Source organism: Mustela nigripes, chromosome 16 (assembly GCF_022355385.1).
Source record: "Mustela nigripes isolate SB6536 chromosome 16, MUSNIG.SB6536, whole genome shotgun sequence".
Taxonomy (NCBI): domain Eukaryota; kingdom Metazoa; phylum Chordata; class Mammalia; order Carnivora; family Mustelidae; genus Mustela; species Mustela nigripes.
The window spans coordinates 44,772,646-44,788,369 of NC_081572.1; the positions used below are offsets into that span (position 1 = coordinate 44,772,646).

At 45.7% G+C, this 15,724-nt stretch overlaps 1 protein-coding gene across 1 annotated transcript; it reads right to left on the bottom strand.

Moving 5' to 3' along the window:
• Positions 1 to 11,772: 11,772 nt before the first annotated feature.
• Positions 11,773 to 14,859, bottom strand: TLCD2 (TLC domain containing 2). The gene is made up of 4 exons (XM_059381041.1): positions 14,526 to 14,859; positions 14,234 to 14,316; positions 13,933 to 14,015; positions 11,773 to 13,380 (listed from the first exon to the last, which is right to left on the bottom strand). Exons 1-4 carry the CDS (start codon positions 14,699 to 14,701, stop codon positions 12,928 to 12,930), a joined length of 795 nt encoding a protein of 264 aa, XP_059237024.1. The 5' UTR covers positions 14,702 to 14,859; the 3' UTR covers positions 11,773 to 12,927.
• Positions 14,860 to 15,724: the final 865 nt, after the last annotated feature.

Here is a 15,724-nt window from a genome sequence, read left to right on the forward strand (position 1 = left end):
GTCATGAGATCAAGGAGCCGCAGACTCCAGGCTCAGCAGAGAGTCTGCTGGAGGTTCTCTCTCCTTCTCTCTCTGCCCCTTCTTACATGCTCATGCTTTCTCTCTCTCAAAACAAATTAAAAAAATCTTTTTAAAAAATCTTAAAAAAGAATCATAGAACTGGCAGAGGCATCAGAAATTATGTTTCCAAAGTCCTATACAACACAGTAAGTCTTTTCAAAGCATACATGCCCTTAATCTTTCTTTAAGATTTTATTATTTATTTATTTATTTATTTATTTATTTATTTGACAGAGACAGCGACAGTTAGAGAGGGAACACAAGCAAAGAGAGTGGAAGAGGGAGAAACAGACCCTCTGCAGGGTTGGGAACCGGATGTGGGGCTTGATCCAAGGATGAGCCACCAGGCACCCCTGAAAGTTTATTTCTACAAAAGTTTAACACACACCGCCAGGTGCTGGCTGTGCCATGGTGCTGGGATACAGAAGACAGCCAGTCAGATCAAGGCTATCCCTACTGGGAGTTTGCATTCTAGATGGGGTTATTAAATAGCTAGTTATACAGTTAATGTTTTTAGTTTCAGTTGTTACAAAGTTATATAGTCTCATAGAATTTGTTACAAAGAACAGCTGCCTAATGTTCCTCCTCCGATTTCTCCCTCTCCAAAGAAAACTACTTTCACCAATTTTAGCTGATCATTGTAGCGTTTATTTTCATATCTCCAACTAAGAGTGTAATGCTACCTTTTTTTTTAAGTAGGCTCAACACCCAACACAGAGCTTGAACTCAGGACCCTGAGATTAAAAGTCACGTGCTCTATCAATTTAGCCAGCCAGGGCCCTCTGTATTGCTATGGTTGACTTTTTGCTTTCAGAGATTTACTTACTTCCCACCATAGAAAGTAGAGATCCAATTCTCCCCCTAGCCTCCCAAATATATGTATATCCTTCCCACTACCCCATTCTCCCCATCTGGTTAGTTTATAATTTTGGCAACATTTATAAGCAATGTTTATGTAATTGTGCATGCAATAACAATAGCTAGCCCTTATACTCTGTATTAGGCACTTTTCTAAGCACTTTGCACATGTTAATTTAATTCTTATGATAATCCTATTACTGTCATTCCATTGCACAGAGGAGGATACTAGGGGGCAGAAAAATCTAGTAATTTGCCCAAGTCCACATAGCTAATAAGTGGCAGGTCTGGGATTGTAATCCAAGCAGTCTGGCTCTAGAAGCCACAACCCCAGGTCCTCTCCCCACTCCATGTGGGAGGACACAGCAATGTTGGGTGCCCAGCCTCTGACATACTCATTATTTCCTGACTTCTTGGGTACAGAGGGCTGTGCCAAGCCCCACCTCCTGGGCAGACATTTCCTTCTTGCTAAGGATCCAGGCTATAGAGGTGAATCTGCAATTTGCCTGAACCTTCCCCCTAAGTCACTGCCTCTCCTGTCCCCCTGTTTAGCGAACTCACTTCCACCTGCCATTTGTGTGTCTATCATCAGTAATTTACGTGAGGGTTTTTTTAAAGATTTTATTTATTTATTTGACAGACAGAGATCACAAGTAGGCAGAGAGGCAGGCAGAGAGAGAGAGAGGAGGAAGCAGGCTCCCCACAGAGCAGAGATCCTGATGCGGGGCTCCATCCCAGGACTCTGGGATCATGACCTGATTTGAAGGCAGAGGCTTTAACTCACTGAGCCACCCAGGCACCCCTATATGAGGTTTTAATGTAAAAACAAACAAACAAACCAAAAAACAAAACCATATTTTAAAAATCTATATTATGCCTATCTATACAAATAGTAGGCACAGATTTGTGGCTCATTCATGTAGTAAACTACGATTAGGTTTCCTTTCCTAAGCAACTGTTCATTTTATCTATAGTTAACAGATGCATCTGCTCAGTTTTCTATAAATCCTTTGGCAATTACTCCCCTGGCTCCTCATTAGTTTTTATATCTTTTCTCAAATATACAGACATATAAGGCAGCCGGTCAGTTTCACCTTTCCCAAAAAGGAAACTTTCAGAGCTTTATGACCTCTATAGATACCAGCTCCCCTCTCTGCTTGTTTATTGCGCAGCTCTCTTCCTAGGATACCCATTCAACATCATCCTGGAAAGTCCTTTCTTCCCTTTTATCTTGATTCCCCAGTTTTCTCCATCTGTGTACTCCTCTTTCTTCTTTAACTCCCCCCGCCTTTTTTGGTGGAGTGTATCTTCTAGTAGCTTTCTGAGAAGGGTGCATGGAAAATAAATTTGGGGGAACAATGCTCACACTTGATTGGTAATTTGGCTGGGTATGAAATTCTAGTTTGAAATAATTTCCCTTCAAATTTTTGGTGACATTACTCCATTACCTTTCAGCTTCCAGGATGCTGTTAAAAGTCCAAAGTTGTATTTATTCCTTGTGTTTGTATGTAACTTTCCGTCTCCTCTAGAACATTAATCTAAATGTCCTGAAATTTACCTATGATGTTGCTTGATGTAAATCTATTTTCTTTAACTGGTCTGGGCATTCCACAGAGCCCTCAATATGTAGTAACTGCAACTCATGTTCTTTGGTTTTGAGGAGTTGTCTTTCATTACTTCACTAATGATTTTCTTTCTCCTTCCCCCCCCTCTGTTCTCTCTTTCTGGGACTCCCATTATTATTTTTTATTTTTTAAAAAAGATTTTAGGGGGGCGCCTGGGTGGCTCAGTTGGTTAAGCGACTGCCTTCGGCTCAGGTCATGATCCCGGAGTCCCGGGATCGAGTCCCACATCGGGCTCCCAGCTCCATGGGGAGTCTGCTTCTCCCTCTGACCTTCTCCCCTCTCATCCTCTCTCTCTCACTCTCTTTCTCAAATAAATAAATAAATAATCTTTAAAAAAAATAAAAAAATAAAAAAGATTTTATTTATTTATTTGAGAAAAGCAGATTCCCCAGACTCCCTGCAAGCAGGGAGCCCAATGAGGGGCTTGATCCCAGGACCCTGGGATCATGACCTGAGCAGAAGGCAGACGCTTAACAGACTGAGCCACCCAGGGGCCCCTACCATTATTATTTTTTAAAATAGACTCTATCCCCCAACATGGGGCTTGAACTCACAACCCTGAGATCAAAAGCAGCATGCTCTATTGATTCAACCTGCCAGGCACCTCTTCCCACTATTCTGATGTTGGGTCTCCCAGACTGGTCCCATGATTGTCTCATCTTTTCTCTCCTAATTCTGGGAGATTTGTTCAACTTTCAAAGTACTCTTTTTGGTTTTCTCTGAGTGCCTTTTTTTTTTTTTCTAGTTCTTATTTCATGGTTACAATATATTTTCTTGTCTCTCTCAGGAAAACAATAAGAGCTTTTCTGAAGTTTTATTCTCCATGCATAGTCTCTGTTTTCTGAGTGTTTTCCCGTTTTTCTTTTACTACATATACCATATTAGAGGCTTTCCTCAAATGCGCATAATTGGTTCTTTAATTAAACTTGCAATAAATACTTCCAGTGAAAAGTACAGAGAGATTTGGCCTAATTATAGAGGGAGAGTCATAGGCATTTCTTTGGGAAAAGACATGTTGGGAATGAACACTGAGAGGTACCAGGGTGGCTCAGTTGGTTAAGCATCTGACTCTTGGTTTCCTCTCTAGTCATTAATAATCTCAGGGTAGTAAGATAGAGCCCCATGTTGGGCTCTGTGCTTAGTGTGGAGTCTGCTTGTCCCACTCCCTCTGCTCCTCCTCCCACCCTACTCTTGTTCTCTCCCTCTCTCAAATAAATAAAAATTCTTAAAAAAAAATAAATAAAGGAGGGGTGCCTGGGTGGCTCAGTCGTTAAGCGTCTGCCTTCAGCTCAGGTCATGATTCCAGGGTCCTGGGATCGAGCACCTCATCGGGCTCCTTGCTCTGCAGGAAGCCTGCTTCTCCCTCTCTCACTCCCCCTATTTGTGTTCCCGCTCTCGCTGTGTCTCTGTCAAATAAATATATAATATCTTAAAAAAAAAAAAAAAAGAAATGATCACTGAAAAGTGAGAATACAAAAAAAAAAAGCAAAGAAAAAAGAAAAGAAAAGTGAAAGTATATAAGATGCAGGGTGTGGGCTGGGGGAGGGGAGCCAAAAAGATGGGAGCAGTGGGTAATGGGAAGACTACCAGGCATTGGCCATTGCCTGTGCAAGGTCCTGAGAAAGAGAGAGTGAAACAGTGAAGCACACAGTGCCACGAGTCTGGAGAGTAGATAAGGGGAGATCATGCAGAACACTACAGGTCATAACCTGAGTCATGCTTTTATTGTATAAAGAAGCGTCTGGTTGGTATCAAGCAGGGGAATGACATGATCAGATATGCCTTTTAACAATCACCGAGTGGCTGCTACATGGAGAATAGTTACGGACTCATCATGATGTCACTCAGGCTATAGATAACAGTGACTTTGACCAGGGTGGGAAAGCAGAGATAGAAAGGAACGAATGGATGTAGAATCTATAACAGACTGGGGGATTAGTTAATCAGATATGTGAATATGGGATAGGAGGTGGGATGACACGCTTGATAAGGATTCTTAAATCCCTGACTCACACAGTGAGCTGATGGCAGTGCCATGCACAGACCAAGAAAATGCTGAAAGGCTACAGGTCTGGGAAGAAAGTACCTGAGTTAGCTTCTGGACAAGTCATTGGATGTCAGAATGCAACAATCCCATCAATGAGGTTGTTCAGGGCGCCTGGGTGGCTCAGTGGGTTAAAGCCTCTATCTTGGGCTCAGGTCATGATCTCAGGGTCCTGGGATTGAGCCCCGCATGGGACTCTCTGCTTGGCAGGGAGCCTGCTTCCCTCTCTCTCTCTGCCTGCCTCTCTGCCTACTTGTGATCTCTGCCTGTCAAATAAATAAATAAAATCTTAAAAAAAAAAAAGAGGTTTTTCATTCTCAGTCTGTGGATGACCCATTTGTACACTTCTTACCTTTGGTTTCCCTCCTCCGAATGACTCTTCCTTTTCCAATTTCCCACCTTAACAAAATCCTGGTTCCAGGTTTCTTGTAGCCAGGCATCTGGCCTGTTTACTCAATAGTATAAATACTTTACAAATACTTGATTGTTTAAGATTTTATTTATTTATTTGACAGAGAGAGAGCGAACACAAGCAGGGGGAGCAGCAGTGGGAGAGGAAGAAGCAGGATCTCCACTGAGCAGGAAACCCGATGCAGGGCTGGATCCCAGGACCCCGGGATCAAAATCTGAACTGAAGGCAGATGCTTTACCAACTGGGCCACCCAGGTGCTCCTAGCAGCGCTGTTCTAGGCCAGTGTGACAGCAGGACGTTGTGGCGTTACAGTTCTTCAGGCTTCTCCATCCTCCCCTAGCCATGCCCTGACCTGCGTTCTGGGGCAAACATTGTGCTAATCTCTCAGCCCAGGATTAACTAAGCCAACCAGTGAAGTTCAAAGAGGCAAAGGAGTCCTTTCAAGGACACAGGCAGGCAGGCCAGAGTGAGGAGGACAAAGCTTAAGCCCAAGAAATTATTTCCTATCCCTGGAATGTCAGACACGACCCCAGAGTGGTTTTGGAGTTGGGCGGTCGGCAGGGAGCCCTTTGCAGGGACCCCCACATTGCACAACACAAAAGGAACTCCCATTCTTCTACTCCTAAAGGCCACTGGGTTTACATCCTTCCTTCAGTTGCAAGAGCTCTCTAGGTCTGAGAATCGCTACTGTGTTTAGTTCCTGCAGGAGATGTGGCAAGTGAAGGTTTGTTTCCTACCAGGTTAGAGGCAGGAAAAGAATTTGCTCACAACATGGAGTTCAGTGGTACTCTCGTTTGCAGGGGAAAGCTGAAATGGACCTCTGTCCTGCAGTTACTATATTCCTGAAAAGCATCGAAATCAATACTTGGTGACTGTGTCTGGCTTTCAAAATGAAGCATCCTCACTTAGAAATACCACTTCAGAGGCAATTTATCTGACTTGATTGATCTGCAGTTGTCAGGTGGCTCCTATCTTTCCACTTTGAAGTTTCTCCACTTCTCAGCCTTTTTATAAAGAAAGAGCCAATATAGTATAGAAGAAGGAGTCCTGAGCCAAAGCAAAGACCTGGATTCTAATTCTGACCATGCCACAAACTAGATGGGTGTGCTTGGATAAGTCACTTAACTTTTCTAGGTTTCAATTTTTTGCCAAAGGAAATAATAAGACTGGATAGTCTCAGGGCACCTAGGTGGCTCAGTCGTTAAGCAGCTGCCTTCTGCTCAGGTCATGATCCCAGGATCTTGGGATCGAGCCTTACATTGGGCTCCCTGTTCAGTGGGAAGCCTGCTTCTTCCTCTCCCACTCCCCTTGCTTGTACTTTCTCTCTGTCATTAAATAAAATCTTTAAAAAAAAAAAAAAGAATGGATAGTTTTGAAGGTGATGTTATTAACAAAGACTAATGGTTACAGGGGGAAACAAACTGAACCCATACTCACGTAAGCAAATCAAAAGTTTTTTGACTTGTGTAACTGAAATTCCAGGGAAGTTCTGGCTTCAGGCAGAGTTTGATCTAGATACTCAACTGATGATAGAAATTTTCATCTCTTCCTCCTCTTTCTGTCATGGCTTCATGCTCAGGGAAGCTCTCTTGCATCCTACTGGCTTAGCAATGTTAGTAGTAGTAGTAGAGTAGCTAATCTCATGAGTAGCTAATGAGTAGCTAATCTCACCCTTCCTGTACAACTATACACCTAGTGTATCTTAGCCAAAATTTCGAGCAGCTCAAGGTGCTGAGGCTCAGAACTCTGCTTCTCTGTCATGAACTCATTTTAGGAAAAGAGGATATGGTGTTTTGATTGGCATGGTTGGGTGTTTTGATGGCATGATTGGCATATGCCCATGGACAGGGGAGCAAGAGAGGTGTGGTTTTCAAAGGAAAATCTCTTACTGTGCTAGGCAGGCAAAAATAGCAGGTGATATAATGGGGAAAAAATGGGTTTGAGTGTAGATTCTGTCACTAACTATCTGGGTAAACCTGAGCAAATTAACCTCTCTGAGCCTCAGTTTTCTCATCTAAATAATGGGATTAGTCTCTATCGAGTGGGGTTAAGCAGGATGAAGCATAAAAGATAACTGACATGTGGAGAAGCACAATAAATGTTCAGCTTGGGGTGCTGTGACTTTAAGTTAGTGATCCCAAGCAGACATTTCATTTCAATACAAGAGCAGTTCTTTAAAGAATAGTTTCCCTTATGTACTTTCCTGCTAAGTGATGGCTCATTTTCAGCCTGACAAATCCAGATTTTATGTAAGATAAAGCCTTGACAATTCAGTTATGGAGATTTCTGTTTAATTAATTTTCTTATTAACTCATGATTAATTTGGCTAAAAGAAAATTTGGGTTTCAAACCTTGGCATTGAAAATCACTCTAAATTGTCTGAATGCATTGGCTTGCTCTAAGCCCATTCTACTGAATAAACTGGGTTTGCTTTTTCATAGTGGAGGATCTTCAAACACTTGAGGGCTTTGTAGATCAAAAAGTTGGTGCCTAGAGGAGACCTTCCCAAGAAAAGCTTCCATAATCCAGTATTTCATTATAAATCGGACCATTAGAGCCAAGAAGAAGTGACTCAAAGAGACCACATATCACAAAAGCCTCATGCAATTATTTACATAGCAATTTATTAATTTATGATCAGGATAGTAGTTTGAGACCATATAATACCAATGTCCCCCATCCAAGAGAGCCACTCCCTTGTGCCAGAAGACAAATAATTCATCAGCCAGTAGCTTGGTGGCATGGAGTCAGTCTTGAGGACCACTTCACTAGGCCATGATGAGGTCTGACAGATCACTGCCAGAGTGGCCCAACTCATTGTACCGAATATAACATTTGCCAACCTCTGCATGTTTGAGCTTCTCTTTTCTAGGGACCCAAATGACCATGCTTCTGAAGGACCCATCATTTGTATCTGGCCCACACCATCTATAACTGGTCTACTTGATGAGAAATCTACTTAATCAGTTATAATCATGATGCCATCCTGCCTTTCTGAAGTTTCGCTGGGTCACCATGACGAAAATTTGTGTGACCCCCAATTGTTCAGATATTCCTTCATGTCCTACCCCCATGAGTAGCTAATCTCACCCTTCCTGTACAAGGTTGACTAGTTAACCCACAGAAACAGCCATATTTCCATAGCGGTCAAGGTCTTGATAGATCTCATAGATACTATCAACTATTACCTGGAGGGGTACTCACTGGAACCATGAATTTATGATAGTGGTAAAAGAAAACATGGAGGGCTTAGAATGAATCAATACTGACCTCAACACATACTTAGGGAACAGATTCCTGCCATGGGTTTGACACATTTCTTTGTCTTTGAAAACTCAGGACATTGTTTTTGTTAATCCAGACATTCAGTGAAGATGGCAGATTGAGTTTTGAAGATGCTACTTCTATGAAGGACACATACAGTTTGATAGAATTCTACTATTTCTCTACGTCACCTTTTATACATTTGCCTCTCTGGCTCTTATGTGATTACATGAAGTATCTCTGCTCTTATTTTCTGTCTGTATCTGCTTCTGGCTGTGGCAATTTCTCCTGTCTCTATTTGTTATTCTTCTCTTTGTGCTTTAATGACTCTGATGGGCATCTATCACAATCCCTCCTTATTTTTTGTCTAGGCTTTCTTTCTTCTTCTCTTCATCTTTTTCCTCCTCTTCCTTGTTCCTTCCTTTGGATGTTTTTTTTTTTTATTTTTTTTTTAAGATTTTATTTATTTATTTGACAGAGAGAAATCACAAGTAGGCAGGCAGAGAGGCAGGCAGAGAGAGAGGAAGGGAAGCAGGCCCCCTGCTGAGCAGAGAGCCCGATGTGGGACTCGATCCCAGGACCCTGAGATCATGACCCGAGCCGAAGGCAGCGGCTTAACCCACTGAGCCACCCAGGCGTCCCCCTTTGGATGTTTTTGTTTTGTCTGTCTGTTTGGTGTTGTGTTTCTTCTTCTTCTTCTTCTTTTTTTAGATTTTATCTTTTTAAATTTTTTAAAAGATTTTATTTATTTGACAGAGAGAGAGAGATCACAAGTAGGCAAGTGAGAGGAGGAAGCAGGCTCCCGCTTAGCAGAGAGGCCGATGTGGGGCTTGATTCCAGGACCCTGAGATCATGACCCGAGCCGAAGACAGAGGCTTTAACCCACTGAGCCACCCAGATGCCCCAAGATTTTATCTTTTTAATGTAATCTCTATACCCAACATGGGGCTCAAACTCACAACCCTGAGATCACACATGCTCTATCAACTGAGCCAGTCCGGTGTCCTCTTCCTTTGGATGTTTATTTAATCAGTTGTCACCAACCCCCTCCCCCACCTCTTCTTTCCCTCTCTGTGGTTCTCAGTCCCTTTGCCCATTCTTCCATCTCAACTTATATCCCTGATTCTGACTTCTCTTCATCTTCCTACCAGTCTCTGCCTATCAGTTCCTGTCAGGCTGTCTTTGTGTTTTGCACTGTAGCTGTTTGTCCTTTGTCTTTCTGCCTGTCTCCAACTCAACATATTTCCTACTTTCTTTTTCTGCCAGTGAATCTTCCTTTTGAGTGCCTCCTCCACCTTCTGTTCTGCTTCTCAGCTCCCCTGACTAACTCCCCTCATCTCTATTTCCCCTCTCTCTCTTGCTCTGCCAATCTTTCTAAATGCCTCTCTTACCTCCATCTCTCCTGAGTCTAGTTGTTCCTCCTTGTCACTCTGTTTCGTTGTCTAGACCATCTGTGCCTTGTATCCTTGGGGTCCCTTCCATTCAGCTTTTTTTTTTCTATTTTTCTGTACTGGTTATTCTATATTGAATAATCAATATAGAATAAATGTAATATATTCTATACTATATTTTTCTATACTGAAGACTATATACTAATGTTTATGACCATTTTATCAGTTCCATAACTTTGGTTCCTGTTGGCATCCATGACACTTTCTTCACATTTCTGCCAAGGATTCCCTGTCTTGCTCTCTGTCTCTCTTCACATCTGTCTCTTCGATACAGGTGATCCTTCTCTTTCTTTCAATCTGTCCCTCAATTTATGTGTGTCTATTTCTAAAGATTTTTTATTTATTTTTAATAAGATTTTTATTTATTTATTTGACAGACAGAGATCACAAGTAGGCAGAGAGGCAGGCAGAGAGAGGAAGGGAAGCAGGCTCCCCGCTGAGCAGAGAGCCTGACACAGGACTCGATCCAATGACCCTGGGACCATGACCTGAGCCGAAGGCAGAGGCTTTAACCCACTTTAACCCACTGAGCCACCCAGGTGCTCCTAGATTTTTTAAAAATTTATTTATTTGACAGACAGAGATCACAAGTAGGCAGAGAGGCAGGCAGAGAGAGGAAGGGAAGCAGGTTCGCTGCTGAGCAGAGAGCCTGATGCGGGGCTGGATCCCAGGACCCTGGGATCATGATCTGAACAGAAGGCCCAGGCTTTAACCCACTGAGCCACCCGGCCACTCCTTGTGTGTCTATTTCTATCATCCCTTTTGTCTTTCTCTAGCTCAGCTTTTGGCCAGGATTTTTTTGTTTTCATCTTCCTGTCTCTTGTTTTTGCTCATGTATCTTTTCTGTGGACAATTAGGGGTTATCTCTTTCTATCTGTTGTTTAGTAGAATAGCAATCTTAATCTTCTTTACACTTCCTATAACCTGGCTGTTCTGCCTGAAGAAAGGAGAGATTCTGCACCACAGTTAAAAAGAAAGAAAGAGGGGCGCCTGGGTGGTCAGTGGGTTGAGGCCTCTGCCTTTGGCACGGGTCGTGGTCCCAGGGTCCTGGGATTGGGTCCTGTACCGGGCTCTCTGCTCAGTGGGGAGGCTGCTTCCCTTCCTCTCTCTCTGCCTGCTTGTGATCTCTGTCAAGTGAATAAATAAAATCTTTAAAAGAAAAAAAAAAAGAGAAAGAAAAAAAGAAAGACAGACAGCAGAAGTGGTAGTGGAGAGGGGCGCCTGGGTGACTCAGTCAGTTAAGTGTCAGACTCTTGATTTTGGCTCACGTCATGATCTCTGGGTTGTGAGATCCAGCCTGGCATTGGGTGTGGAGTTTACTTAAAAATAAAATTAAAGGGGTGCCTGGGTGGCTCACTCATTAAGCGTCTGCCTTCAGCTCAGGTCATGATCCCAAGGTCCTGGATTCGGGCCCCTGTACCAGGGCTCTCTGCTCAGTGGGAAGCCTGCTTCTCACTCTTCCACTCCCTCGGCTTGTGTTCCCTCTCTCACTATGTCTCTGTCAAATAAACAAAAATAAAATCTTTTTTTTTTTAAAGATTTTATTTATTTATTTGACAGAGAGAAATCACAAGTAGATGGAGAGGCAGGCAGAGAGAGAGACAAAAATAAAATCTTAAAAAAAATTAAATTTAATTAAAAATTTTTTTTCCTGTCTCTTAAATGCGATAAGAGAATGAGAACTGGGTGGTAAGAACCTACCCTAGGGGCATCAGGGTGGCTCAGTCAGTTAAGAAGAGGACTCTTGGTTTCAGCTCAGGTCATGATCTTATTAGGTTTGTGAAATGGAGCCTGCTTAAGATTCTCTCATCCCCGGGCGCCTGGGTGGCTCAGTGGGTTAGGCCGCTGCCTTCGGCTCAGGTCATGATCTCAGGGTCCTGGGATCGAGTCCCGCATCGGGCTCTCTGCTCAGCAGGGAGCCTGCTTCCCTCTCTCTCTCTCTGCCTGCCTCTCCGTCTACTTGTGATTTCTCTCTGTCAAATAAATAAATAAATAAAATCTTTAAAAAAAAAAAAAAAAAAAAAAAAAAAAAAAAAAAAGATTCTCTCATCCCCCTCTTAAAAAAAAATAAAAAAAACAAATGGCAGGGGAAAAAAGAGAGGGAGAGCTTGCAAATGAATCCTAGAAGAGAGTTAGATATTCCTTAATCCCTCTGCAGTCAAGTGAAAGCCTCCCTTCGTCTACTTCTGCCTGTCTTCATTCTTCCATGAAAGCCTAGGCCTTGGAAAACGCTACACTTGGCACCCAGAATGGGTGTTTGAGTCCCTGCAATGGCTCTGGACTTCAGTACTTTCCTAAGAAGACAGACCTAGTCCCATGCTCTTCCTTTAAGAAGCTGCATTTTCTTTGAAGAGGTCAGAAGATAGTAAGAAAATTTAAAAGGCAGATGCTGGGCTTTTTAAAAATTTAAAAGGCAGTAGGACTCACGTTAAGTACAAACACGGTAGTGTGGCTTCAAGAACCAGAAGTATCAGCAGCGACTGTAGTGGACCAGTTCTTCTGTTTCTTGGCCACTAGTATGTCCATCCCTACTGGCTACAGATAGCACCTGTTGTGGCCTCCTCCGCTGCCTGGAATTTGGTCACAGGTGAGGTCTCTCTTCCCTCTGAACCCACCCCCTCCACATCAGATCTCTCTGGTCCTAATAAGACCTCACCTTTGGGGGCGCCTGGGTGGCTCAGTTGGTTCAGCGTCTGCCTTCAGCTGGGGTTGTGATCCTGGGGTCCTGAGATTGGGCCCCCTGTTGGGCTGCTCTCCCTCTGCCTACCACTCCCCCTGCTTGTGCTCTCTCTCTTTGTGCCAAGTAAATAAATAAAATTCTTAAAAAAAAAAAAAAAAAGACCTTGCCTTCCTTCACCTGTTCCTGTGCTAAAAGCGGAGGATGTCATTGGCAGTTTCACTTAGCTTCATGCCTCCTTCTTCCCCTTATTGGCAGTACTGGCTGTACCTCCAGGAAGTTTGCTGGAAGAAGCAGTCATTTGATGATGGAATTCACTGAACAATAGCCCAGTTTCCCACCATCCATGAACATCAGCATTTCTTCTCAGATCCTAGGAATGGGGGAGGGGTGTGAGTTACTTGGAAGAGGGACTGAGATACTGAAAATTCAGCCCAGTCCTTACCCCACAGTGGACTGGACACTGTAGACCACAATCTCCCTGTCCTGGCCCTACCTGCCCCAGGCCTGGCAGAAGAGGAGCCTGAGGCCTCTCTCTAGTCTTTCAGGAGGAGAGTGGCATCGTCCCTGGCAACAAGCTCACCATCACGATATCTCCTTGTGCCCCCAGTTTCCTTGTACCCCAGGATGCGTGGGCAGGACCGAGCTCGCAGGACATCATTGACCAAAATACGTATGCCTAGTGTGATGCTTATGGCACCCACAGTGACCAACCCAGTTCCACTAAGGATGACCAGAGGGGGAGGAACCTGGTGTTGCTGCCGGATTAGCCACAGACTCATCCAGCCCAGAGGCACTAGGCGGAAGAGGGCCAGGGTGGCCAGGGTGGCCCAGCTGGCCACGCTGAAGGCCAGGGATGGGGCCTGGTGAGAAAGCAACAGCAGTTTCCGTAGGTGCAGGCAGACAGAGTTCAGCTCCAGGAGCAGAGACACCACACAGAGGCCCACGTACTGGTTGGACAGAATGGCAGTGCTGAGGCAGCTCACAACCTGGGGAACAGGGGTCAGAGGTCAGAGGACCTTCCATGATCTCCTGCCCACCATGTACCAACAAATCAGGCCTTATTAAGACAAGGGCTCACAAGGGTTTTGTGGCACCCTATCAAGAACCTGCCCTTTATAGCTGCCCTTATGTTGGGCCTTAAAATAACCCTTCCACAGAATGGAAGTAGCCTTGGCCTAGAGGCTATCTCGCGTGGGGCAGCAGCAGTAACTCCCTCCCCACAACTTCCAATCCTGCGCTTTCATTCCCCCTGGCTTCTTCCTATACTGGGACTCCCCTTTGTCAAAAAAGCTCCAGACGCAACATTTCTGCAATCAGATGGGACACCAGAGGGAATAGAAGCTACTTAGGCAGTGCTCAGACTCCAGCTGTGGCTAGCACTCAAACCTCTCCCCTGCAGATGAGGCCAAAGTTGGGGAGATCAAGCACCAACAAGGGTCAGAGACTTTGGGAAGTCATTGGACAGAAACCTGAAGAGAAACCGGGGACCCCAGACTGAGCATACCACCCTTCCTGTGTCTCCTTTCCCTAAGTCTCACCACTGAATGATGACAGAGAAGTTCCCAGGCCTGGCCCAAGGTCTGATTCAACAGCATGTCAACTCCATCAGCCAAGAAATAACCTATGGGGGTGGCATGAGGGGGGAGGGGCGTTAGGGTTCCCTAAGTAGTTGTATCTACTGGAGAGAAATCTTCACCCCCTCCTTTTGCCAGGTCTTTCGTTTCCTTCAACAAAGCTGCGAGAAATATTTGACTTCTATGGAAAGGGGGAAAGTGACCTGGAATTATCATTGGTAGATTGCTCCCCGACAAAACGGCCCAGTCTTCCCTGCAGACTCACCCACGGACACAGCCATCAGCACCAGGGCCCAGGATGGGTGGCCGTTAATGGGGTCAGCAGCCATCTGAGGGTACAGCGACAACCTGTAGGAGGTGGGGGACCGTGGTCAGCATCGTGCAGACTCAGACCCCATTCTCCCTCTGTGCACCCTCACTCACCCATTCACACCCCCATGCCATGTCAGACTCTCGAGGTTCCGGTTGGATTTCGAAGGTGCCCGCCGGGTCTTTCAATCTCAGATTTCCACCCCTCACCCTCATCCCGGTGCCTCCCGAATCTCTATACCCCGCACCCAAGCAGCGCCCAGACCCCTGTGAGCAGGCTGTGCACCAGGGAGACACAGATGTTCCGCCACTTCCAACTGTCCTGGGCAGCAGATCCTGGCGTGGGCAGCAGCTGCAGCGTCCAATGCAGCCCCCGGAAGACGGCGAAGGAGGCGTTGGTCACAAGGAGCCCCCAGGACGCCATGGCCTGGCGGGCGGGCTAGGTCCGGTTCAGTGCCTTGGACCCCCGCACTCTCAGGCGGGACTCCTCCAAAGCCGGCTGCGGAGACTGTGAGCTGGTTTCCGGACAAGAATGGGTCTTTGGCCTCCCCAGCCCACCGCGGCTTTGGAATCCGCTGTAACTTTTCCAGGGCTTGACCACGCCCCCATCATTCGGCTAGGTGGCGATTGGAGCAGCCGTGGGGCCACGCCCCGGAGCCACAGTCACCGATTGCGTCCAGCCCTAGCGGGGGATGGAGGGTTGGGGGCTCCCGGCTGCCAAGCCTGGCCCGAGAGCTCCGTAGGACTCCCATCATGTCGATAGAGATCTTCCCCCAATGCCCTGTGTCCCAAACCCCTCCGAGCTCCAGAAATAGGTCGCTAATCTCACCTGACACTCCCACAGGCCCCGCCCCGTTATCTTTCACCTCCTCTCCCCACGCTAACCTCTCACCTGCTGGTCCTTCTTCCCACGGGATCCTCACCGACCTTAAGGTAGAGGCCTGCGCACACCCACTCCCAATGCTTAAACATCGCCACCGCCCTGCTCCGCACCAACCCCCTTCTCAAATGTGGGGGCACCTCACTTCCTCGGAGCCACCCTTTCCACCTCCCGAGGTTTCCAGACCTTTAGCACATCTTAACAACCCGATGATTCCAACAGTCCCGTTCCCTTACACAGTACGTTAGAACGGAACAAGAACTCCCATTTTGGAGAAGCGACCCACTGGAACTCCTCCCCCCAACCACTTTTGGGGGCTCTACAGAGGAAACCTGCTATTAGGAAGGGTAGGCGAAAGGAAACCACTCAGCACCGAAGTCTTGAAAAGCACCCCCCCACCACCACCACCACCCACCCAGGGCTTGGTAGGTGAATGGAATTCTCTCTTCCAATTTGAGGCGCCAAGGAGAGGTCACGCAGGGTCACCTCAAGGTTGGGGCAGCATCAGAGAATAACAAAGACTGATAGGATTCCAGAACCTTTCTGCCTGGAGAGGAAAATCTACCC

What these genes read in the sequence shown, in the direction of transcription:
- TLCD2 (XM_059381041.1), bottom strand. Translation starts at nt 14,701, where the DNA reads ATGGCGTCCTGGGGGCTCCTTGTGACCAACGCCTCCTTCGCCGTCTTC. An exon ending in GGGGTCTGGGCGCTGCTTGG is followed by an intron (nt 14,317 to 14,525) that starts GTGCGGGGTATA and finishes CACCTCCTACAG; the next exon opens with GTTGTCGCTGTACCCTCAGA. An exon ending in TTCTCTGTCATCATTCAGTG is followed by an intron (nt 13,381 to 13,932) that starts GTGAGACTTAGG and finishes CCTGTTCCCCAG; the next exon opens with GTTGTGAGCTGCCTCAGCAC.